General features: G+C 39.4%; 1 protein-coding gene across 10 annotated transcripts in view; it reads left to right on the top strand.

The window, feature by feature from the left end:
• The window catches only part of TNPO3 (transportin 3), a 106,081-nt gene that overhangs the window by 41,104 nt on the left and 37,801 nt on the right, over positions 1 to 27,176 (top strand). For 8 of the 10 annotated variants that reach the window (XM_055283953.2, XM_063641602.1, XM_063641603.1 and 5 more), the window contains exons 4-10: positions 981 to 1,137; positions 13,232 to 13,375; positions 17,457 to 17,632; positions 18,124 to 18,262; positions 21,152 to 21,298; positions 25,082 to 25,189; positions 26,921 to 27,012. In XM_055283953.2, coding sequence (XP_055139928.1) covers positions 981 to 1,137; positions 13,232 to 13,375; positions 17,457 to 17,632; positions 18,124 to 18,262; positions 21,152 to 21,298; positions 25,082 to 25,189; positions 26,921 to 27,012 — 963 coding nt within the window. The remainder of the gene's footprint in view (positions 1 to 980; positions 1,138 to 13,231; positions 13,376 to 17,456; positions 17,633 to 18,123; positions 18,263 to 21,151; positions 21,299 to 25,081; positions 25,190 to 26,920; positions 27,013 to 27,176) is intronic. The other 2 variants (XM_063641604.1, XM_063641605.1) reach the window with 2 other exon arrangements.

The raw sequence follows: 27,176 nt of genomic DNA, 5'->3' as shown, positions 1-27,176 counted from the left end.
GCCCGCCACCACGCCCGGCTAATTTTTTTTTTGTATATTTTAGTAGAGACGGGGTTTCACCGTGGTCTCGATCTCCTGACCTCGTGATCCGCCTGCCTCGGCCTCCCAAAGTGCTGGGATTACAAGCGTGAGCCACTGCGCCCGGAGGATAGCTTATTTTTTAAATAAAATTTTTATTGGGGAAATTGACACATGCTCCTTGAAAAAATTCTAACAGTATGGAAACCTTCAAAGTGCAAAATGAACCCCATCCTCTCTCCCTATCCTTATATTTGGTTTTTGAAACAGGGTCTCGTTCTGTCACCCAGGCTGAAGTGCAGTGATGTGATCATGGTTCACTGGAACCTGCAACTCTTGGGCTCATGAGATCCTTCTGCCTCAGTCTCCCAAGTAGCTGGGATTACAGATGCACACCACCATGCCTGGCTAATTAAAAAATTTTTAATGTAGAGACGGTCTCCCTGTGATGCCCAGGCTGGTCTCGAACTTGTGGACTCAAGTGATCCTCCTGCCTCGGCCTCCCAAAGTGCTGGGATCATAAGCATGAGCCACCACACCTGGCCCTTAACCCTGTATTTTATAAGCAACCACTATTAACAATTGGCTATGTAGAGTTTCCTTTATGCATTTTAAAATAAATAAGTGCATATATATTTTAATGTACATATACCTATATATTTGTTCACCCATATTCAATATGTTTCATACATGTTTTTCACTTACTACATTATGGACATTTTTTCATGTTAGGACATATAGAGATCATGTTCATTATAATGGCTATGTTTCATTGAATAACTGTGTCCTTTTTTTAATCTTAACTAATTATGGAGGACATTTATGTTTATATCTTTTTTCTCCCCCTTAACAGTGGTGGGAATGTTGCTTTTGTTGTTGTGAGTTACTCTGATGGCTGTTATCTTATGTGATTGTGTATTTTCTGGCTATAAATAACATATCTCCGCTTTTTTCTTTTGCAGATACAGCAATGATGTGACTTCTTTGCCTTTTTTGCTAGAGATCCTTACAGTGTTACCTGAAGAAGTACATAGTCGTTCCTTACGAATTGGAGCTAATCGGCGCACAGAAATTATAGAAGATTTGGCCTTCTACTCTAGTACAGTAGTATCTCTATTGGTGAGTAAGTTTGAAATACTAAGTTGCTGCATAAAGGCAGAAAGCCATGGTGGTTATTTTGTAATCCAATTGCATTATTGTGAAATAGCTTTCTTTGCAAAATTTAATGATGATGCTTTGGCATTTATGTAATACCATTACAACATACTTTCAGAAACTATGCTTTTTAAGTTTCTGTATAATCCTCTAAAGGTAACATTATCTCTTTTATGAATGAAAAATGGACTTTAGAGTTACACAACTGTTAATTCAGAATTTGAACTAAGGCCATCTCATTATGTATCTTGTGCTCTTCTACTGCTTAATGCTCTAAACTGTTGGCTGTTAATAAAGGATCATGCAAAGGGAAGTGTGTATGAATCTACTTTACTAAGAAAGGATCCTTTCTTTTTTTTGCTAATTGATACATGATAGTTGTACATATTTATGGGGTTTCATGTGTTACTTTTATTTTTTGAAGCAGGATCTCTGTCTCCTAGGCTGTAGTGCAGTGGCATGATCTCAGCTTACTGCACCCTCCTCCTCCTGGGCTCAAGTGATTCTCTCACCTCAGCCTCCTGAGTAGCTGGGACTACAGGTGTGCGCCACCACGCCCAGCGAAGTTTTTTATTTTTTGTAGAGATGGTGTCTCTCCATGTTGCCTAGGCTGGCCTCGAACTCCTGACCTCAAGTGATCCACCTGCCTTGGCCTCCCAAAGTGCTGGGGTTACAGGCGTGAGCCACTGTGCCCAGCCACATGTATTATTTTTGTCCAAGTATATAATATGTGATGATCAGATCAAATCAGGTGATGATCAAATTGAGATATCCATCACCTCAAACCTTTATCATTTCTTTGTGTAGGAAACATTCTAAATCTTCTCTTTCAGCCATTCTGAAGTACTCAATAAATTATTAACTATAGTCACTCTGTTTTGCTGTGTAACACTATAACTTATCCTTTCTATTCAGCTGTGTTTGTGTACCCATTAATCAACCTTTCTTGATCCTCCCCTCCCCGTTACTCTTCCTAGCTTCTGATCACCATCATTCTACTCTTTACCTCTATGAGATCCATTTTTTTTCACTCCAACATAGCAGTGAAAGCATGTGATATTTGTCTTTCTGTGCCTGGCTTATTTCACTTAACGTAATGTCTAACAGCGCCGTCCATGTTGCTGCAAATGACAGGATCTTATTCTTTTTGTGGCTAACGAATATTTCATTGTGCACCTATACCATTGTTTCTTTATCCATTCAGCCGTTGATAGGTACTTAGGTTGATTCCATATCTTGGCTATTGTGAATAGCGCTGCAATAAACATGGGATTGTAGACATCTTCTTGATATACTGGTTTTTTCTGGGTATTTACCCAGCAGTGGGATTGCTAGATCGTATGGTAGTACTATTTTCAGTCTGTTGAGGAACTTCCATACTGTTTTTCATAATGACTGTACTGCTTTACATTCTAGAGCGTTCCCTTTTCTCTGCATCCTTGCCAGCATTTGCTATTGATCTTTTGCCCATTTTTTAATTTTTAATTTTTTTTTTACTATTGAGTTATTTGGGTTTCTTATATATTGTGGTTACTGATCTCTTGTTGGATGGGTAGTTTGCAAATATTTCCTCCCGTTCTGTAGGTTGTCTCTTCACTTGGTTGATTGTTTCTTTTGCTGTGCAGAAGCCTTTTAGCCTGACCTTTGTCGACTTTTTTTGCTTTAGTTGCCTTTGATTTTGAGGTCTTGCTTAAGAGATCTTTGCCCAGATCAATGTCCTGCAGCATTTCCCTAATGTTTTCTTGTAGTAGTTTTATAGTTCACATCTTACATTTAAGTCTTTAATCCATTTTGATTTGATTTTTGTATATTGTGAGAGATAAAAGAAAGGATCCTCTCTTAAAGATGAACTGAAAGGTGATAGAAGATTTTACCTGACCTTTGAGGAGTATCGCATTATGGATGAGCTAATACACATTTTTAAAAGAATTAGATGTGATTAAGCTCCCTTCAGTTAGTTGACATTTTTAATACTCTAGAGCAGGAGTGGGTAAATCTATAGTTTATGGGTTGGTTGCCTCTTTTTGTAAATAAAGCTTTGTTGGAACACAGTTATGCCCATTTGGTTATATTTTGTCTGTCCATTATTTTGGACTACATCAGCCTAATTGACTGTTTTTCACAGAGACCATATGGCTTGCAAAGTGTAGAATGTTTGTCTGGTTCTTTATAGAAAATGTTTCCTGGTTCCTAAAGTAGATGCTAATAAATTGATTAGCCCATATCTCATTTTTAGGTCTTTATAGTCCAGCTTAATTTTCTCAATAATGTGGTTATACAGCTTGAATATCCCTTACTGAAAGGCTTGGGACCAGAAGAGTTTAGGGTAGGGCAAAAAAAGTAGTATTTAGGATTTCTGAGTTTTTAAAATTTTGGAATATTTGCATTATACTTTCTGGTTCAGCATTCCTAATCTGAAATGCTCCAGTGAGCATTTCCTTTGAGCGTTATGTTGGCACTCAAAAAGTTTTGGATTTTGGAGTTTTGGATTAGGGATACTTAACGTATAGTAAATTATTTTTCAGAGATGTGTTTCAGTATAGCAAGATCATAGATCTTTTTGTTTGAAAAAAATTAAAATTCTATTAAAAATTGTGTTCCATTTTGTATTAGAAATTCATTGGAGGGCTGGGTGCAGTGGCTCACCCCTGTAATCCCAGCACTTTGGGAGGCTGAAGTGGGTGGATTACTTGAGGTCAGGAGTTTGAGACCAGCCTGGCCAACATAGTGAAACCCTGTCTCTACTAAAAATACAAAAATTAGCCAGGTGTGGTGGTGCACTCCTATAGTCCCAGCTAGTCGGGAGGCTGAGGCAGGAGAATCACTTGAACCTGGGAGGCAGAGGTTGCAGTGAGCCAAGATTGCGCCACTGCGCACTCCAGTCTGGGCAACAGAGGGAGACTCCATCACAAAAAAAAAAAAAAAAAAATTCATTGAAAAATAAGTTAAATATATGTTTTTCACTTAGCCATTTATTTTAAAGAAATAGTTTTATGGAAAATTAGAAAATATGGACAGCAAATTACACTCAAACCATCTGGAGATCATACAGTTAACCCTTTAATACATATCCTCTATGAACATATTTATGGACATATATACAGATTTTTTAAGCCCAAATGAAATTATACTTTACTTGTTCTTCTGCATCTTGCTTTTTCAGTCATCTGCTTACCTTTTCATGTTAGTAAGTTTTCATATCATCTGATAAACCCAGACCATATTCACATTTCACCAGTTGGTCCTAAGATATTCTTTACAGGCTGGGCACGGTGGCTCATGCCTATAATCCCAGCACTTTGGGAGGCCGAGGCTGGCGGGTCACAAGGTCAGGAGCTCGAGACCATCCTGGCCAACATGGTGAAACCCCATCTCTACTAAAAATACAAAAATTAGCTGGGCGTGGTGGCATGCACCTGTAGTCCCAGCTACTTGGGAGGCCGAGGCAGGAGAATTGCTTGAACCCGGAGGCAGAGGTTGCAGTGAGCCGAGATCGCACCACTGAACTCCAGCCTGGGCGACAGAGTGAGACTCCGTCTCAACAAAAAGAAAAAACAAAAAAAGATACTTTTTACAAAGAATGTCCAATCTATAACTATGCCTTGTATCAGGTTCTTAGTCACAGTCCCACATTCTGTTCCTTGTTTAAAATAACATGACTTGTCGAAGAGATTATACCAGTCGTTTTATTGAATTATCTTACCTTTATGATTTTCTGATTGCCTCTCCTTTGTTTCATTTACCTTGTTTTTCTTTTCTCTGTATTTCCTCTAATTGGAAGTTGTATCTAAAGCAGCCCTTCTCAGTAGGGGTTCCTCAAGAGAATTAAGCCTAAAGCATTCATTATATGTAATGAATTCTTTCCTCTACATTAATAATGGTTCTAGCTATATACCGCCCTTAGGATAATTAAGAAGATAGGCACTCAGATAATTTTCTGAAGGGCTTAATTCTATACAATATTTTTTTTTTTTTGTAGATATAGAGCCTCTCTATGGTCTCCAACCTGGTCTCAAGTGATCCTTTCTCCTTGGCCTCCCTTAATGATGAGATTGCAAATGTGAACCACCACACCCAACCTATAGAATTTAATTCTTTCCTAGAATCCTGATTGAGAAAAACTGAGAGGCTTAGAGGATTAGTTTTTAAAAGTTAAATATTTTGGGCTAGAATATATCATAAGTACTTGATGCTATGTCTTAGTATATATACAGTGTTCAGTTGATCATCTATTAGTGATGCTAGGGTTGACCACTGGATTAAGATGAAAGTCTGATCCTTCCATTTTTAAAGTTCACTTTCCTCCTTTGTAATATAATGTAGTTTGTGTGATGGTAGCTTGTTATTTTATGAATGTTCAATTCCTATCAGACTTTAGCCTAATTGTTTTACATTCCAGTAGATAATCCCTACCTTAATCAATAATTTCATTATGGGCCAGGCAATGTGGTTTATGCCTATAATTCCAGCATGTTGGAAGGCTGAGGTGGGATGGTTGCTTGAGGTCAGGTGTTCAAGACCAGCCTGGGCAACATAGCAAGACCCTGTCTCAAAAAAATAAATAAATTAACCAAGCATGGTGGCATGCACCTGTAGTCCTAGCTACTCAAGAGGCTGAGGCAGGAAGGATCACTTGACCCCAGGAGTTCAAGGTGGCAGTGAGCCATAATTGTGCCAGTGCACTCCAGTCTGGGCAACAGAACAAGACTGTCTCTAAAAATAATTTCATCATGGGTTGCAAAATGATATTTGACTATTTCTGTCATTCCTTGTACGTATAAGTTGGCATTCTTATGAGCTCTTACTAGAAAGATAGGATAAATCTTACTTCTTTTCAAAATGAGGATTTATTTTAAAGCTGCCTTGAGTTTTTTTTTTTTCTTCTGGCTTTGTCTTTTTGAAGTATGATGGACTCATGTTCATTTAGGTCCAACCAGATGTCTCCTTTCCAAGTTTCAGAATCCCATTCTTTACCAGTCAGTTCCCTAACTTTCACATGAGAAGTGTGGAGGGACTGTAAATTCACCTGTTGTTTGTAATTCAGCAAGTCACACAACTAAGTTTTGTATACGAGTTTCAGCAGTACTAACTTTGTAGCTACAAAAAGTAAGAGCTGCTTTTAGACTTGGCATGAAAGCTCTGGTGCTCAGACTGTGGCCTGAGTTGAGAGTTAATGGACTTGAATTTGTCGTTTTCTTTTTGTAAGCACTTGTGAACTTAAAATAATCCAGTCCACATGTATTTTGTGTCATGATTACTGCCACAGCAGTCAATTACAGCAGCCACTTGGGCATTCAAGGCATGTGCTTGACTTAGCACATCATGACAATCAATTACAGGTGATATTTTGATGAATTGTGACACAGTCTGAAAAATGTATTTCCTGTGGTGCTTAAAAATGTCTCTAATTTTGTCATGTAGCTTGTCATGTTATAGAACCCAGGGGATGAAATTAGTCCAAAATGGCCAAGAAAGGAATAGGCATGTGGCTGTAATGCCAGGTTCCAAACCCCTCTTAAGACCTTTTCTCATTTAGTTTCCTGCACACTCTCCTTTAATGATTACATTCTGTCCTATTTCTTGTTAGTGTTATACTTTTGTGGTCTGTCCTAATGGACCCATTCCTAAACATGGTGTTGAACTTTTTGAAGTTTTAAACATGTTTCTGATTGCTCTCATAGCTAAACTGAACCAGTGCTTCGAACAGTTTTGTCTCTCCACTTTCTATTTTGTTAATCTAAGATCTCAAATCTTATCTATCCCTGCTATCTTTTTACTGGTGAGTTCTTCTGAACTCTGTGGCATTTATCTTGAAGCTTTTGAGGACTTACTTTAAGAGACAGATTTTTAACATAGCATAGCTCTCAAAGAGGAACAGAAGATAACTCTTAGTTCTGATGTTTTAGAATATATGTTTGATTTAATTTTCAGAATTTCATCTTTTCAAAGAGATTAGTTTTAGAAACAGGTTTTTGTCAGAATTTGGTCTTTCAGTTTGAGTCAGTAGTTAGAATGTACGAGCAAATCCTTCCACTTGTATACATCATGTCTTATTAAAATTGAAATGTCATTCAGGAAGTATAAAGGCCAAGTGATTATGTAATGAGTTTATATCAACAGCATCAAAGATTCAATTGAGAGTTTGAGACAGGTTGAGGGGGAGAGAGAATGAGTATCAGCTCTTAAAGAGAAATCTCTTAGTGGCTCCAGTTCGTGTTAAGGGAACTTAGTTACTCCGTTCATTTTGCTACTTTCAGCCTTGAACCGTATTAAATTAAGTGCTCCTGTGCATTTATTAGTTTATGTATTACATATTTAAATATATTGCATATATTAGTGTCATAGTCTTTTCTAAAAATTCTGGCCATTTTAGTGCCTGGCATCCCTGAATATTTTCTTTCTGAGTTTCAGGGGAACAAAGAAAGTCTTGAGTAAAAAATAACTAGAAGAACTTAATGGGGCCAGAACCATATTTGTGACATTTTCTCGTCTCGTCTAGTGTGTTTTCTGGTGACTTTTAAAATGTTGTTTTATTTTTTAATTTTTTTGTAGAGACAGGGTCTTAACTTTGTTGCTCAGATTAGTCTAGAACTCCTGGGCTCAAGTGATCCTCCCACCTCAGCCTCCCAAAGTGCTGGGATTACAGGTGTGAGCCACTGCACACAGCCTCTGATGACTTTTTACAAGTACTTTCCCCTCTAAAGCAAGGGCTCTCAGTTCTTTCCTTTCCTGCCATTCTTCTTTTTTTTTTAGACAGAGTCTTGCTCTGTCGCCCAGGCTGGAGTGCCATGGCGCAATCTCAGCTCACTGCAACCTCTGCATCCTGGATTCAAGCAGTTCTCCTGCCCCAGCCTCCTGAGTAGCTGGGATTACAGGCGCGTGCCACCACGTCTGGCTAATTTTTGTATTTTTAGTAGAGACGGGGTTTCACCATGTTGGTTAGGCTGGTCTCAAACTCCTGACCTTGTGATCCACCCACCTCTGCCTCCCAAAGTGCTGGGATTACAGACGTGAGCCACCGTGCCCGGCCCCTGCCGTTCTTCCTTCTATAAATACTTCTATAAATACTCTCTGCCTCTTGTGGCTTTAAATAGTGACAGATGTCTCAGAAGTCTATATCCTAGACATAAACTTATGTGTATACTCCTAGTTATGTGGTTAATTTCTCTGCAAGTTAGCTGCAACTCCACCTTTTTTTTTTTTTTTTTTTAGTTTATTTTGGTATTTTTATTTATTTTTTACATTTAAATCTTTGATTTCTCTTAAACATATTTTTAATGTAACAAGCAAGGCATTGACTGAATGTGTTTTTTCTCAAGTGACTACCGAGTTGTCCTTACACCATTACATAAATAATTTTAATTTTTCTTTTTTTTTTTTATTATACTTTAGGGTTTTAGGGTACATGTGCACAATATGCAGGTTTGTTACATATGTATCCATGTGCCATGTTGATTTCCTGCACCCATCAACTCGTCATTTAGCATTAGGTGTATCTCCTAATGCTGTCCCTCCCCCCTCCCCCCACCCCACAACAGTCCCCGGAGTGTGATGTTCCCCTTCCTGTGTCCATGAGTTCTCATTGTTCAATTCCCACCTATGAGTGAGAACATGCGGTGTTTGGTTTTTTGTCCTTGTGATAGTTTACTGAGAATGATGTTTTCCAGTTTCATCCATGTCCCTACAAAGGACACGAACTCATCATTTTTTATGGCTGCATAGTATTCCATGGTGTATATGTGCCACATTTTCTTAATCCACTCTATTGTTGTTGGACATTTGGGTTGGTTCCAACTCTTTGCTATTGTGAATAGTGCCGCAATAAACATACGTGTGCATGTGTCTTTATAGCAGCATGATTTATAGTCCTTTGGGTATATACCCAGTAATGGGATGGCTGGGTCAAATGGTATTTCTAGTTCGAGATCCCTGAGGAATTGCCACACTGACTTCCACAATGGTTGAACTAGTTTACAGTCCCACCAACAGTGTAAAAGTGTTCCTATTTCTCCACATCCTCTCCAGCACCTGTTGTTTCCTGATTTTTTAATGATGGCCATTCTAACTGGTGTGAGATGGTATCTCACTGTGGTTTGGATTTGCATTTCTCTGATGGCCAGTGATGAGGAGCATTTCTTCATGTGTTTTTTGGCTGCATAAATGTCTTCTTTTGAGAAGTGTCTGTTCATGTCCTTTGCCCACTTTTTGATGGGGTTGTTTGTTTTTTTCTTGTAAATTTGTTTGAGTTCATTGTAGATTCTGGATATTAGCCCTTTGTCAGATGAGTAGGTTGCAAAAATTCTCTCCCATTCTGTAGGTTGCCTGTTCACTCTGATGGTAGTTCCTTTTGCTGTGCAGAAGCTCTTTAGTTTAATGAGATCCCATTTGTCAATTTTGGCTTTTGTTGCCATTGCTTTTGGTGTTTTAGACATGAAGTCCTTGCCCACGCCTATGTCCTGAATGGTATTGCCTAGGTTTTCTTGTAGGATTTTAATGGTTTTAGGTCTAACATGTAAGTCTTTAATCCATCTTGAATTAATTTTTGTATAAGGTGTAAGGAAGGGATCCAGTTTCAGCTTTCTACATATGGCTAGCCAGTTTTCCCAGCACCATTTATTAAATAGGAAATCCTTTCCCCATTTCTTGTTTTTGTCAGGTTTGTCAAAGATCAGATAGTTGTAGATATGCGGCATCATTTCTGAGGGCTCTGTTCTGTTCCATTGATCTATGTCTCTGTTGTGGTACCAGTACCATGCTGTTTTGGTTACTGTAGCCTTGTAGTATAGTTTAAAGTCAGGTAGCGTGATGCCTCCAGCTTTGTTCTTTTGGCTTAGGATTGACTTGGCAATGCGGGCTCTTTTTTGGTTCCATATGAACTTTAAAGTAGTTTTTTCCAATTCTGTATAGAAAGTCATTGGTAGCTTGATGGGGATGGCATTGAATCTATAAATTACCTTGGGCAGTATGGCCATTTTCACGATATTGATTCTTCCAACCCATGAGCATGGAATGTTCTTCCATTTGTTTGTATCCTCTTTTATTTCACTGAGCAGTGGTTTGTAGTTCTCCTTGAAGAGGTCCTTCACATCCCTTGTAAGTTGGATTCCTAGGTATTTTATTCTCCTTGAAGCAATTGTGAATGGGAGTTCACTCATGATTTGGCTCTCTGTTTGTCTGTTATTGGTGTACAAGAATGCTTGTGATTTTTGTACATTAATTTTGTATCCTGAGACTTTGCTGAAGTTGCTAATCAGCTTAAGGAGATTTTGGGCTGAGACAATGGGGTTTTCTAGATATACAATCATGTCATCTGCAAACAGGGACAATTTGACTTCCTCTTTTCCTAATTGAATACCCTTTATTTCCTTCTCCTGCCTGATTGCTCTGGCCAGAACTTCCAGCACTATGTTGAATAGGAGCAGTGAGAGAGGGCATCCCTGTCTTGTGCCAGTTTTCAGAGGGAATGCTTCCAGTTTTTGCCCATTCAGTATGATATTGGCTGTGCAACTCCACCTTTTTCCAACAAGCATATATAATGCAATATGCACAATAAATGAAAATGAGCGGAAGTGAGTCTGCATTTAGTTAGCAATCAAGTTCTGATGTTATTCATTACAAATGATGTATAATTCAAGCTGACATGTTTAAAACTAGTAAAATAGTTGGTTCATGTGTGATAGATGATTCTGTTTCCCCATGCTGTTAATATTTCCTGGCTTTCTTTGGTAATACACTAATCATTATCCAGGTAAATTAGTATATAGCTAGTTATACTGATAATAATATATAATATTAGTAAGATAGATTATTGTTGCAGTCTGCCTAACTTTACAGGCTTTTGAAATATAGGAAGTCCTTGATATTAATCATATCTTTGTTCTGTATATGTAAGCAAATAGAGAAATTTGGGAGATAACTATCGTGTAGTGGTTAAGATCATAGACTTTGAAGCCAGACTTCTTAAGTTTAAGTCCTCGCTATGCTGTTTCCTACCTGTGCCATATTGGGCAAGTTACTTGACTGTCTGCCTCAGTTTTCTCATCAGTATAATGGGGATAATAGTATCTGTTTCATATTGTGGGCATTACATGATTTAATACATATAAAGCTCTTAAAACAGTGCCTGGTGCACAGAAAGGGCTCAGTAAATGTTACAATGACTGGTCAGCTTATTTTTCATGTACTTTTCTTCCTCCCCCGAAATGTAGTGGCCTGGAAGAGAGAGAAGAAATAGAAAGAGTCAAGTATATTAATATACTTGGACTTCCTTTCTTCTGTCTTCTGAGAAGGAAAGGTGGTTTTTTGTTTTGTTTTGCTTTGTTTTAAAGGTAGCTTCCAGACCTGAATATCTTAAATAGCCCCCTGTGGGAATGAGTTGGTATACAGTCACTCATTAACCCCTCACTTCTCTTCATCTTAGCAACCTAGCATTCTTTGGAGCACAATAATAAAGACAGTCATCTTCAGTGTAGATTTATGTAGTAGATGAAGCTTTGAACTTGGAGAATTTTCCTATGTAGTTTATATCTGCATTGTAACCACAAATATCAATATTTAGATCTTATTTAATAATACATTATAGGATTTCACCCCCACTCTCATGCCTCCTGAACCCCATGGAAATTATATTTCTAACTCATTGCTTGCAAGAGCTTTTTTAAAACATTCTTTGTCTAGAAAAAGATGCATTACCTTTTACTTTGGAAAAAATATATGTCACAAAAACAGACTACAAGGAGAAACATTGAGTTTTAGTGTAATTCTGTTTTATCTCTTTTATACTATTTATAGTAGTATCACTTTCTGTGGGATGACATGTTTATTCTATTGCCAAAGCTGAAACATTAGCTTTTCTTGTGGAAATATACAGTAGTATGCCTAGCTTACTCTAGCTTATTATCTATTCTATGACAACCCGGTATATAAATAAGTAAATTACTTGTAAAATAATTTTTTGGATAATAAACCTTAATGCAGAAGTGGGAATTAAGAAATTAGTAAGTTATTTCTGAAACAACTTGGGTAAGTCTGTAACCTCTCTGTACTTCAGTTTTCCCATTGAGAAAGTAGAGACAATAATAGTAGCTACCTATAAAGTTGTATTTGGGGATTGTGTTAGTCCAGTCTCATGCTGCTATAAAGAAATACCTGAGGCTGGGCTCAGTGGCTCACGCGTGTAATCCCAGCACCTTGGGAGGCCGAGGTGGGCAGATTGCCTGAGGTCAGGAGTTTGAGACCAGTCTGGCCATCATGGTGAAACCCCGTGTCTACTAAAAATACAAAAAAATTAGCTGGGTGTGGTGACGTGCATCTGTAATCCCAGCCACTTGGGAGGCTGGGGTAGGGGAATTGCTTGAACCAGGGAGGTGGAGGTTGCAGTGAGCCGAGATCATGGCACTGCACTCCAGCCTGGGCAACAGAGCAAGACTCCATCTCAAAAAAAAAAAAGAAATACCTGAAACTGGGTAATTTATAAAGAAAAGAGGTTTAATCAGCTTATGGTTCTCTGGGCTGTACAGGCTTCTGTTTCTAGGGAGGCCTTAGGAAACTTAACAATCATGGTGGAAGGTGAAGGGGAAGCAGACACGTCTTCACACGGCCGGCAGGAGAGAGAGAGCAGGGGGAGGTGCTACACACTTTGAAACAACCAGATCTCATGAGAACTCTATCACAAGAACAGCAAGGGGGATGTTCATTCCCATGATTCAGTCACCTCCCACCAGAACCCTCCCCCAACATTGGGGATTACAATTTGACTTGAGATTTGGGTGGGGACACAGAACCAAACCATTTCGGGGATTAAGTAGGTTAGTGGTATTTAGAACAGTGGTGCCTAGCTGGATGCAGTGGCACATGCCTGTAGTCCCACCTGGGCAATGTAGCAAGACCTCTCTCTTAAAAGGAAAAAAAAAAAAAACAGTAACAAACTTAAAAAGCACTTTTAACCGTTGGCTGTTTTATTGCCATCCTTCTCATTATTATACTTGTAAGGTGATTGAAATAATGGTTTAAATATATAGATTAACATTATTCATTTTAAGTTTTTTTCCCTATTCAGATGACCTGTGTGGAAAAAGCAGGAACAGATGAGAAAATGCTTATGAAGGTTTTTCGCTGTTTGGGAAGTTGGTTTAACTTGGGAGTTTTGGACAGTAACTTCATGGCTAACAATAAATTACTAGCACTCCTTTTTGAGGTTTTGGTAAGTAATGACCTTATTTATCAAAGTATTTCTGCCAATCACTTTTCGTGACTAACCTGCTGGGACATAACAGTGTTTTTAAATTTTTGCACAGTAGCTGGAAGGCGTGTATTAAGAATGCAGCAATGTTCCTTCCTTTCTATGAGGTACCAAATTAGAAGTATCAGTTTTAATACTCCTAATAGGATATAGTTATGTTTAAGAAGAAAACAATCTTATATGTTGATGCATGATTTACATATTAAAATCCAAATAACCATTGGTATCTTTTTCCTTGTTTTAAAAATATAAAATTATGTATTTCAGTAATGGTCATTGAATCCTAGACATTTCCATGATATAATTATATGTGCATCATAAGTTTAGGATAAAACAGAACAGGAAGAATTAAAAATTATGTTTAGTGCACCCAGAGACAATTATAGATTAAGATATTATCTTTGTAGTTGAGATTAAACATTGTATGTGCAAAATGGATTTGGGTTTTTGAGATTAGTAGAGTAAGTACTAATGTCTTTTTAAATACTTGTGTGTTTCTTCTTTAAACTTTGAAAGTAGCAGTGCCTAGTAATATAGTCTTGGTAGATAGGAGTTAGGGAGTGATTAGAATAAGATAACATATTAGAACAAGAAACATAACATTATCTCAAGCATAAATATTATTGAAGGGGTCTTTGGAGACATGAAAAACTTTGTTTCTTTCTGCTGGAGGGTTTCCTTCAATGAAGATGTATTAGTATGGAAGCTGCATGTATTGTGAATGTATGCTGATGCGCTATTACTTAGAAGATAGTACCATGATGCTAGATTGATGCCACTGTGAATTAAAGAAAAGAAAGACATTTTTCAAGGAGACATTTGGCATGTCATTGGTAGTGTATTTCTGTGTCATTTTTGCATCAGAAGCTAAGTCTTAGGAAAATTAGGATGCCAGTGATTGTTTTGCTTGCCATTGTCTGTCTCCATGTATGTTGGTATCCTTCCTCAATAATGATAATATTTATTATCACCTCAACAAATAGTGTGAAAAGTAATCACTGTAAATAAAGTCATGTCCCACTTTTGTTTAAAAAATGTACATGTGATTACATATAAATGGAGGACAGTCTAGAATACACTTAAAACTTAACAGTGGTAATTTCTGGAAATTGGAATTGGAGTAAGGAAGAAGTTAATTAGTATGCCAGGATTATATTATCTTCTCTACTGATCCAGTGTCGGGACCCCTCTGTGACTAGTAAGAGTGTTTATCTAGAGTCAGGGTAAAATATATTCTCATTTTTACATTCATTCAGTGGTTTAAAATCATGCTACTTTTTTTCTTTTTAGGGGGAGTGTCACAGGGAGTCAGAGTGTCTCCCTGTCATCCAGACTGGAGTAGCTCTATTGGCATGATTGTAGCTCACTGTAGTTTCAAACTCCTGGCTTCAAGCAATCTTCCTGCCTCAGCCTCCCAAGTAGCTGGGATATAGGCATGTGCCACCATGCCTGGCTAATTTTTAATTTTTTCTAGAGACAGAGTCTCTCTTTATTGCCCAGGCTAGTCTTGAACCGGCCTCAAGCAGTTCTCCCACCTCAGCCTCCCAAAGCACTGGGATTACAGATGTGAGCCACCACACCTGGCCTATGTCACATTTTATTTTGCTTTATGTTTGGACCATGACTTTCTTGTACAACTTTCCCCCAACAGCTCTTTAAAAAAAACAAAAACAAACAAAAAAAAACTTAAAAATTAAAATACTTCATATATACAAAAGAATAAGTATGAACACTTACTATTTATTTATTTATTTATTTATGAGACAGAGTCTCCCTCTGTCACCCAGGCTGGAGTAAAGTGGTGCAATCTCGGCTCACGGCAACCTTCGCCCTCTGGGTTCAAATGATTTTCCTGCCTCAGCCTCCTGAGTAGCTGGGACTACAGGTGTGTGCCACCATGCCCGGCTAATTTTTTGTATTTTTTTTTGAGACGGAGTCTTGCTCTGTCGCCCAGGCTAGAGTGCAGTGGCACCATCTTGGCTCACTGCAAGCTCCACCTCCTGGGTTCACGCCATTCTCCTGCCTCAGCCTCCTAAGTAGCTGGGATCACAGGAACCCACCACCACACCTGGCTAATTTTTTGTATTTTTAGTAGAAACGGGGTTTCACCATGGTCTCGATCTCCTGACCTCGTGATCTGCCGGCCTCGGCCTCCCAAAGTGCTGGGATTACAGATGTGAGCCACCATGCCCAGCTCGAACACTGACTTTTTATAACTTGGTAATATAATGAGAATCTTTGAACCCACTATTCAATCTAAGAATACCTAATGAATAATTTGCATCTTTGTGCTCTCCCAAACCTGCTTATATAGCTTTTTGTCCCACTGGAGATTTTAAATATTCTTTTTTAAAAATTATTCAAGGAAGACTAATATGCCCTTACTAAGTGTATTCAACATCTCATCTGTACTCTCTTCACTAGAAACCCAGGAGGATTCTCTTCTTGGACCTTTTGGTCTGCTCTGATTTGCATCAGTTGTTCTTTAGATCTACTCCCTGTCATCTTGGGACTTGTCTTTACTGTGCTTTCTGGATTAGGTTAGCTGTTTCTCAAACCCCCTCAAATAACTTCTTCAGAAAAGATATAATGGAAAGTAAACTTGGAATTTTTGCATGCCTGAGAACTATTTTTATTTTGCTTTCAATCTTGATTGATGACTCAACTAGGTATAAAGTTGTAGGTTGAATATTATTTTCCTTCAAAATTTCAAAGGCCTTGCTCTCCTTTACTAGCATGCATCATTGTTAATGAAAAGTTGGAGAACTCTGATTTCTGCTCCTTACTATTACCTCCTTCTGTCTTCCCCTGAAATTTTACAGACCTTTGTTTAACTTTGGTATTCTGAAATTTCACAATGATGTGTTTAGGTATGTGTCTTTGATACTTGTTGAGCCCTTTCATTTTATTTTTAGTAGAGACGGGGTTTCATCGTGTTAGCCAGGATGGTCTCGATCTCCTGACCTCGTGATCCGCCCGCCTCGGCCTCCCAAAGTGCTGGGATTACAGGCGTGAGCCACCGCACCCGGCCTATAGCCCTTTCATTTTAGGTAGTACTTGAATATCAGAAAAAGGATGGAAAAGATTTTCACACATTAGAATAGGGTAGGGAACACATGGCTTTCCATTTGGAGGGGCTGGTGTGAATTAAGAACATGGAGATTAGATACGTTATGACCATGACTTAGGGACAGAAAGGCTGATTTGCTTGACATATAAGGAAATAGAAATAGGATTGGGAAGATTGATGGATGTTGTCTCATGGAAGGCTATGACTTGACTGTTACACATTTAAAGTACGTGTTCAGAAAGAGGCTATAATTGAAAGAAAGAAAGAGGCTCTAATTGTTTTCCTATTACACTTATCCATCGCTATCCTCAAAGGATTGGTTCCAGGACCACCCACTACCCCTGCCCCTCTGTGTACAGTTTCCAAGATACGCAGATGCCCAAGTCCCTTATATAAAATGGTGCAGTATTTGCATATAACCTACCCACATCTTCCCATATACTCTAGATCACCTCTAAATTACTTATAATACCTAATACAATGTAAATGCTATGTAAATAGTTGTTACAGGGTAATTTTTTTTTTTTTTTTTTTTTTTTTTTTTTTTGAGACGGAGTCTCGCTCTGTCGCCCAGGCTAGAGTGCAGTGGCGCGATCTCGGCTCACTGCAAGCTCCGCCTCCCGGGTTCACGCCATTCTCCTGCCTCAGCCTCTCCGAGTAGCTGGGACTACAGGCGCCCGCCACCGCGCCCGGCTAATTTTTTGTATTTTTAGTAGAGACGGGGTTTCACCGTGGTCTCGATCTCCTGACCTCGTGATCCGCCCGCCTCGGCCTCCCAAAGTGCTGGGATTACAAGCGTGAGCCACCGCGCCCGGCCGGTAATTTTTAAATTTGTGTTTTTCATTGTATTATTATTTACTTGTATTTTGAATATTTTCTATCGATGGTTGAACCCTAGGGTGTGCAGGGCCAACTGTAGATTACTCCTTAGTGATCATACTTCTTGCTTCCCTATTCCTGCTACCTCCCCAGCAACAGGATAAGACCTCATCTAACCTACATGAAGCTGCTTCGGACTGTGTATGCTCAGCTCTCTATGCCATTGAGAATGTGGAGACAAACTTGCCATTAGCCATGCAACTTTTTCAGGGAGTGCTGACATTGGAGACTGCCTATCATATGGCCGTGGCACGTGAAGATTTAGACAAGTGAGTAATTGTTTAAGTCTGGAGCCCTGGGTTTACCTACAGTCTGGTCATTCTTTTAAGTCACTTTTTATTATTCGTCTGTCATTTGTGATTCTCAGTGATTCTGTAAAGTACAGATAGTGCTTCCTAAAGACGCTCTACTATGCTCTTCTGAACCTAGAGTGGGAAATTGGGTGCAGGGTTTGTAGAATTACCATAGAAAGGTAAGGCTTTAAAAATTAGAGACAAATGTTAAAATATCAAGTGTGATTTGATGGGAATTTTTATTCAAATGTTTTAATAATAGAGAATTTGAACTGACAAGTCACTTGTGTAGGAGTGTATGATCTAGGTAAAGGTGTCTGTCATGGGAATTGTGATACAGCGTAGTAAATAATCACTAGATGTCCCTTAGACTGAGGAACCTTTTATTTATTTGATTAACTGTGCCTGTATATACTTATAATATCCAGATTTCTGACTCGTTGTTCTCATTCCCCTGTCTTCTGCAGAGTTCTGAATTACTGCCGTATTTTCACTGAACTATGTGAAACTTTCCTTGAAAAAATTGTTTGTACTCCAGGCCAAGGTCTTGGGGACCTTCGAACTCTGGAGCTGCTTCTTATCTGTGCAGGACATCCTCAATATGAGGTAGTGTTTACGCTATTCAAAGGCCATTATTCTCCAAGTTGTGTGCTGCATATTATCTATATTTCATTACCTCGTGCCCACATTTTTATTGTTGAGAAATTACAGTCTTGTTTTTAATTAATGTGATTTCGTCTGTTTTGGAATTTAAAAAAAAATTATATTTGGGTTTCTGCATTGTGTCCATTTCTATTTTCTTACCTGGTTGGCTGGGCTGTTGTAGGCCCCTCAAGGAACTTGTTAAAAAGCAAGCCTTTCCAATGAACCCCTTGTCTAGCTTGACTTATTCTCTAGAGCTTTACAGCTAAAAAACACCAAATTCTAACTATACCTCCACAAGTCTTAACACCCCCAATTTTTCTCCAAATGATGGATGAGAATGACAAAGGAATTGAAAGGACTTAAGGGTCTCTATCATTCAGAATCCTTCACACCCTATCTACCTCGGTTTGCTAGATTTTTTAAAATCTCATTTATTTGAGAAGTTTTACCTCTTTATAGAATAAGAAATAAGAAAGGGTCGGGATTGGTGGCTCACGCCTATAATCCCAGCATTTTGGGAGGCCAAAGTGGGCGGATCACCTGAGGTCAGGAGTTTGAGACCAGCCTGGCCAACATGGTGAAACCCTGTCTCCACTAAAAATACAAAAATTAGCCGGGCGTGGTGGCTCACACCTGTAATATCCCAGCTACTTGGGAGGCTGAGGCAGGAGAATTGCTTGAACCTAGGAGGCAGAGGTTGCAGTGAGCTGAGATCAGGCCACTGCACTCCAGCCTGGGCGACGAGCGAAACTCCGTCTCAAAAAAAAAAAGTGAGAAAGAAGTGCTCCCAAGTTGGGCATTGTTTTAAATAGCTCTGTTTTGGATCCTTGATGGGAAAAGGATGGTAGGGATCCTCTTACTGTGCCTTAGGCACAGTAGTCCTGTGACTCTGACCCGTTTTCTGTTATCACATACAAGACAACGTTTATTTGTTTTACGTAATGTCATGAGGATACCTAGATTTGAATGGAACCCAAAACATTTCTGGGAGAATGTAACACCATGCAATTATCACTCCTTTAAACAGTACCATATGGAAAAGAGGCTACGAGTAAAATCCCAGGCTTTTTCTCCCTTTCTCTCACACTCAAGAGAACAGGTGAATAAAAGTGACATGAAGCTGAATCAGTTATGTTCAGGAGTTGCAGATGGTTTGCCAAGTAAGAAATGTTCTAATCTCAAACATTCAATGAAATGATTTCAGAATTTTCAAAAAAGTACTTTAAAAAAGACTTCTGGCCGGGCGCAGTGGCTCACGCCTGTCAGCACCTTGGGGGGCCGAGGTGGGCAGATCATAAGGTCAGGAGTTCAAGACCAGCCTGACCAACATGGTGAAACCCCATCTTTACTAAAAATACAAAAATTAGCTGGGGTGATGATGCGCACCTGTAATCCCAGCTACTCAGGAGGCTGAGGCAGGAGAATCACTTGAACCCAGGAGGTGGAAGTTGCAGTGAGCCAAGATCGCGCCACTGTACTCCAGCCTGGGTGACAGAGCAAGACTCCGTCTCAAAAAAAAATAAATAAAAATAAAAAGACTTCTGGCTGGGCACAGTGGTTCATACCTCTAATGAGGGTCATACCTCTTAACACTTTTGGAGGCTGAGGTGGGAGGATTGCTTGAGCCCAGGAGTTCGAGACCAGCTTGGGCAACAAAGCAAGACCTTGTCTCTACAGAAAATTTAAAAAATTAGCTGGGTGTGGTGGTGCACACCTCTCATCCCAGCTACTTAGGAGGCTGAATGGGAGGATCACTGGAGCCTAAGAGTTCGAGGCTGCAGTGAGGCATAATTACACCACTGCACTCCGGCCTAGATGGCAGAGCAAGACCCTGTCTCTACAGAAAATTTTAAAAATTAGCCAGACATAATGGCGAGCGCCTGTAGTCCTCCTGGCTACTCAGGAGGCTGTGTGGAAGGATCGCTTGAGCCCAGAAGTTCAAGGCTGCAGTGAGCCATGATTGTGCCACTGCACTCCAACCTAGGCAACCCTGTCTCTAAATAAAATATATATATATCTTTTGAGACAGGGTCTCACTCTGTTGCCCAGGCTGGAATGCTGTGGTGCGATCACGGCTCACTGTAGCCTCAGCCTCCTGGGCTCAGGTGATCCTCCAACCTCAGCCTCCTGAGTAGCTGGGAATACAGGCATGTGCCACCTACATGCCTGGCTAATTTTTGTATTGTTTTAGAGATGGTGTTTCGCGCCTGGCTGAAATTTGTTTTAAATAAAATAAAACTATGCGGTGGCTCATGCCTGTAGTCCCAGCACTTTGGGAGACCTAGGTGGGAGGATTACTTGAGGGCAGGAGTTCAAAACCATCCTGGGCAAGATGGCAAGGCCCTGTTTCTACTAAAAAAAAAAAAAAAAAAAAAAAAAAATTAGCTGAGCTTGGTGGTGTGTACCTGTAGTCCCAGCTACTTGGGAGGCTGAGGCAGGAGGATCGCTTGAGCCCAGGAGTTTGAGGCAGCAGTGCACTGTGTTCGTGCCACTGCACTCTAGCTGGGGCAACAGAATGAAACTCCGTCTCTAAAAAATAAATAAAAATAAAGACTTCCATGTCTGTTATCGTTTTCTCTAAATTCAAAATTTAGTGTACTTTTGGAGGCATTACCTCAGGACTAAATGGAATGTAAAGCCAGTCATTCTAAATGGAGATTTGGGCCTAATGTGGGAAGACAATTTGGGGAGATAATAGTAAATCTGCTAGAGAAAAGGTGACTTCTTAACTAGCTCCACTCATATTATTTAAAAATATATCTTTCTTCCTATATGGTTGTGGTGATAATAAAATGTCTTCTTATTCTATTCCTTTCCCATTCAAATAAATCATCTCTTTTAACCTAACAGGTAGTAGAAATTTCATTTAACTTTTGGTACCGACTGGGGGAGCATTTGTACAAAACTAACGATGAAGTTATTCATGGCATCTTCAAAGCTTACATTCAGAGGCTGCTTCACGCCTTGGCTCGACACTGCCAGCTGGAACCAGACCATGTAAGTTCCCTTCTCTACCTCTTCAAATCTTAATTTCTTCCTCTTGTCAGTGCCAACTTGAAAAGGAACTGAGAAGATAGATAATAAACCTGGCTGGGCACCCTGGCTCATGCCTGTAGTCCAGCACTGTGGGAGGCCAAGGCGGTTGGATCGTTAGAGCCCAGGAGTTCAAGACCAGCCTGGGCAACACAGGGAAACCCCTGTCTCTACAAAAAGAAATAAAAGAAAATTAGCCGGGCCTGGTGGCACACACCTGTAGTCCTAGCTACTCAGGAGGCTGAGGTGGGAGGACTGGCAGGTTTTGTCACTCTACAGCTTATGCTGAAGAAGTCAGTACCAGTATAATCTGTTAGGTCTATTTAGGAAGAAAAAAAAAAAAAACCACTCCATCTAAACCAGTAATTCTTTTCCTGGGAATATATCTTAAATCTGCAGAAGAAAAAAACAGCTATTTTATATACAAAATGTTACCTATAAAAGTAAAAATTATAAACCCATGTACAGCAGTATAACAAGAGTTATATGAATTATATAAGAAGAGTTATGATTTAGCAACTTGATCCAGCAATTAAAAGGTAGTGAAATGATGATATGGTAAGAGAAAAATCAAAATGTAAAATTTTGTACTCTTTTTTTTTTTTTTTTTTTTTTTTTTTGAGACGGAGTCTTGCTCTGTCACCCAGGCTGGAGTGCAGTGGCGTGATCTCTGCTCACTGCAAACTCTGCCTCCTGGGTTCATGCCATTCTTCTGTCTCAGCCTCCCGAGTAGCTGGGATTACAGGCACCCACCACCATGCCAGGCTAATTATTTATATATTTAGTAGAGACGGGGTTTCACCGTGTTAGCCAGGATGGTCTCGATCTCCTGACCTCGTTCATGATCCAGCCACCTCGGCCTCCCAAAGTGCTGAGATTACAGGTGTGAACCACCGCGACCGGCCAAAATTTTGTACTCTTATTAAATAGTAGAAAATAAGTGATTAGATGAAATATTTGTGTGTATGATTTTGCCCCATGAGCATACACATTTTTCTTTTTTTTTTTTTTTTTTTTTTTTTTTTGAGACGGAGTCTCGCTCTGTAGCCCAGGCTGGAGTGCAGTGACGCCATCTCCGCTCACTGCAAGCTCCGCCTCCTGGGTTCACGCCATTCTCCTGCCTCAGCCTCCCGAGTAGCTGGGACTACAGGTGCCCACCACCGTGCCCAGCTAATTTTTTGTATTTTTAATAGAGACAGGGTTTCACCGTGTTAGCCAGGATGGTCTCGATCTCCCGACCTCATGATCCGCCCGCCTCGGCCTCCCAAAGTGCTGGGGTTACAGGTGTGAGCCACCGCGCCTGGCCCATACACATTTTTAAAATCTTATTTATACTGATTTTATAGTTTAAAAGAATATAGAAAACTATTTGCTTAGAAAAAAATACCAGAAATATTATTAGTTTATTAGAAAACTCTTCAAACATCATGCTTAGTCTCTTCAAATTTTGCCACATTGATTTCATCCTGTTGGTTGGTTGAATCCATCCTTTAATGTAGGACCTGCAGTAAGTTTTATTGCTTACAATTAAATCCCACGTGCTATTCTCTTAATTTTAATGTTAGTATTGTGTTTGAGTCATGGTATTTTGTATCTCCACACAACCTTAGTCATGATTTAGTCTAGTGGTTTTCAAACTGCACCCACCCCCGCTTTTTTTTTTTAAGTGAAGAATCCAACTGGGCGTGGTGACTCACGCCTGTAATCCTAGCACTTTGGGAGGCCGAGGTGAGTGGATCACTTGAGGTCAGGAGTTTGAGACCAGCCTGGCCAACATGACAAAACCCCGTCTCTACTAAAAATACAAAAATTAGCTGGGCATGGTGGCAAGTTCTTGTAATCCCAGCTACTCAGGAGGCTGAGGCAGGAGAATCACTTGAACCCAGGAGGTGAAGGTTGCAGTGAGCTGAGATTGCGCCACTGCACTCCAGCCTGGGCAGTAGAGCAAGACTCTGTCTCAAAAAAATAAAATAAAGTGAAGACTCCTGTCTTCAACCACATTTTATTTGGAAGCCTGATTTATAAAGCAGGGCCCCTTTGGTTTAAATGGCTCTGTGCTTGATCCCTTTTTTGCCTTTGCTAATTCTGTGGCACCATTTCCCTTGCAGGTAATTTCTTACACTTGTAAGTGTATAGTGCTTTATAATTTGTATAGTGCTTTATAACGTTAGCCATTATCTCATCTGAGATAGCCGTCGTTTCCTCCTCATTCCTTCACCTTAATTTCTTCATCTTAAAGCAAGGAGGTTGAACTAGATTAGCAATTCTCAATAGTACTAAGGGCTTTTCCCAGGTATTTGGGCCCAAGATTCTCGTACGTGCCTTTAACCATCTTATAATTGGTAATCTTTATTTATTTACAGAAGTATGTCAGAATAGCAAAGATACAGAAGTATTTGGAATAGGAAGCCATGGAATATAAATGATCTTTAAATTTTTTAATGACAAATTTCAAATGCACAGCAAACATAAAATAATGTCATAGAGAACATCTGTATACCTACCACCTAAATTCCACTATTCGTATTTTACTATGCTTGTTTTTTGTATCTACATGAAATGTTTAAGTTTAAAATTCTGGGCTGGGCTCACATCTGTAATCCCAGCACTTTGGAAGGCCAAGGCAGGAGGATCACTTGAACCCAGGAGTTTGAGACCAGCCTGGGTAGTATAGTGAGACCTTACCTCTACAAAAAAATTTTAAAAATTAATTGAGGCCAGGCATGTGGCTCATGCCTATAATCCCAGCACTTTGGGAGGGCAAGGCGGGCAGATCGCTTGAGCTCAGGAGTTTGAGACCAGCCTGGGCAAAGTGGCGAAACTCCAACTCTACAAAAAATATAAAAATTAGCCAAGCGTGGTGGTGCATGCCTATAGTCCCAGCTGCTCAGGGGCTGAGGTGGGAGGATTAAGCCCAGGAGGTCAAGGCTGCAGTGAGCCGAGATCATGTCACTGCACTCCAGCCTGGGTGACAGAGCGAGACCTTGTCTCAAAAATGAAAGTATATTTTCTGTGTGAAGTTATTGTGACAGTGGTTGATTTTGGTAGATCTTGAAACATAAATCTTCAGTTTGTTTGGTACTAAAGAGCTGACCTTCTCTAGATAGGCTTATCACTTAATTTACTACTTCTTCCAGGTCACTTCTCACTCTCCCCAAGCCACATTTTTCCGACAGCAAAACAAGCTGTAGCTTAGAAATACAAAACACAGCAGGGCACGCCGGCTCACGGTGGCTAACACTTTGGGAGGCCGAGGTGGGCAGCTGACTTGAGGTCAGGAGATCGAGACCAGCCTGGCCAACATGGTAAAACCCTGTCTCTACTGAAAATACAAAGATTAGCCAGGTGTGGTGGCGTGTGTCTGTAATCTCAGTTACCTGGGAGGCTGAGGCAGGAGAATCACTGGAACCTGGGAAGCAGAGGTTGCAGTGAGCAGAGATCGCACCACTGCACTCCAGCCTGGGCGACAGAGTGAGCCTCCGTCTCAAAAAAATAAAAATAAAATACAAAACATACATACAAACCAAAGAATTTCTCCTGGTAAAGGCAGAGAATAGGTTGTCTTGACTTGGTATACCTCACAATTTGGGAAACCCTCTGTCTAAAATAAAATACCCTTGTGATTTAGGCAACTTTGGCTCATTGAAACTTGACTGCTTAATGGGTTTTTTCTTCTTCTTGATTTTGTAGAGGTCATTGAAAGCTGCAGTGAGTTTAAAGCAAATGTTATCTGATTTGATATTTTAGGAGGGGGTTCCTGAGGAGACTGATGACTTCGGGGAGTTTCGGATGAGGGTATCAGACCTGGTAAAGGACTTGATTTTCTTGATAGGGTCTATGGAGTGTTTTGCTCAGGTAAGCCTATTTGGAGATTGTTTCCAGCTTTACTGGTCACGTTAATTGTATTCACTTCTGTGTCTTCTGTGAATGTTCCATCTTATTTCTTCAATTTTGGTGGCTGAATGAGATAATAGATATGCAAGTGCCTAGCACACTGCCTGGCATATAGTAGCTATGTTTATTTAACATTTTATAAGTCGGTTGCAGTTTATGGATGATTCAGTTATGGTTTACTCTGTATGCTTGCAATGATTGCTGTTCCACTTGTACAGCTGGAATAGAAGATCATAGATAAGCATTAAAGCCTCTAGGATACTTATAGGGAATTTGAACCTAGCCAGGAACAATAGGCAAGTGTTTCTGCTTTAGTAATTACATACCAACTCCTGGTAACTCTTGTAGTTATTTGGCATTATCTTTGTCCACACTTATGGTTAGATTCCTGTGCAGTTTCATCCCAGAGGTGACTATGCTAGAGTAGAAGATTCATAGTCCAGAGGTTTTCCTGACAATCAGTGAGTAACATTTTACCGCATAAGGTTACAATCATCATCATTCCATATCACTTAACATTAGTATAATTTCAGGCAGTTTTCATATTGCTGGATTATACTCTAATGAGCTCTGAAATACTACTTTGGAAGCTTTGTCACAGCAATACTGAACTAACCTAAATTTTTTTTTTTTTTTTTTGGTAGCTCAGTCATTTTTTGTATATTTGGGCGTAATACGATCTAAAAAGTATTAATTAAAGTATAACTATCTTCATTATATTAAGCAAAGCATGCTTATTGACCCATCTATGAAGAGTTGAGGATTCTTAAAAAGCCACTTAAATGAGATCCCTGGATCTTAGACAGATGACCTCTGCTCAGATTTTATCTCTTCTCTCTTTAGCTCTATGGCTTTGAGAAATCCTTTGATCTTCTCAATCCTTTGACTTAATTTACAAATTTATGTAAATTATCAATGTTGTTCAAGATATAGTCTGTGGAACATCAACCCCATGAGATGTTTTTTGCCAAAAAAAAAAGTTATATCATTAATTAAAATTAGGAAATGGTATAAATAGTATATTAAAGGCTCTGTGAAGTTGTATAATAAGAGAGCTGTTTAATTTTGCCTTTCCTAGCAGTGTCTGTTATTTCACTATAAAAATATTATTTAGTCACATTCTGTAGGTGGATATAATCTGGGAAATTGTGGACCAGAACATCTCTGAGTATTCGGCTAGGTATACCTTTTTTTAAAAAAAATTAATTCTGCTTGGATACAGTATTGTGATAGGTGCTTCTACACAGCTGCTTTTTAGGAATTCAGTCAGTGCTACCAGTGTTGATGCAGACAAGTAGTTAAAACAATAGAAATGTAAAGCCAATACGTATTTAGAGGATTTACATTGTATCTCTATTTTAAGTGTGTTTATGTATTTATCAGTTATTATCAGGGCCAGGAAAAGACACTCATGTACTGTGTTTTGTTTTTCTCATAGTAGTCATTTTCTGGGGGCAGATGATAATTTTGATAAACTCTTGGGGGTCTAAATGGGTTTATTTCAAATATTAAAATAGTTACTCCTAGTTAGTGATGATGTAAAAAAATGAAAATAATATTCTCACCTGGCTTGGGAGAGAATTAGATTTAGAAACAAGGAGTAGGATTTACTTTAACTGGATTTTTTGTTTTGTTTGTTTTGGCATTCTGTTTTCCTTTTAATGGATCCATAATCCACCTCTTCTTCTCTAGTTATATTCTACTCTGAAAGAAGGCAACCCACCCTGGGAGGTGACAGAAGCGGTTCTCTTTATCATGGCTGCTATAGCAAAGAGTGTTGATCCGTGAGTGTCTCATAAGTCTTTTGCTGGGAACTCTAAATATCAAGAGGAAGGAAAATGACACTATTTTTTTTTCTTATATGGTGTATACCTGGAGACTTTTAGAACTTCTTACTTCTGTTGTGCCGTCTAGTCTTCTGACTTCTAGAGTCTAGTCCAGGGTAGCC

Source organism: Symphalangus syndactylus, chromosome 6 (genome assembly GCF_028878055.3).
Source record: "Symphalangus syndactylus isolate Jambi chromosome 6, NHGRI_mSymSyn1-v2.1_pri, whole genome shotgun sequence".
In the NCBI taxonomy this organism is placed as follows: Eukaryota; Metazoa; Chordata; class Mammalia; order Primates; family Hylobatidae; genus Symphalangus; species Symphalangus syndactylus.
This window is presented reverse-complemented; position numbering and strand designations above follow the sequence as displayed.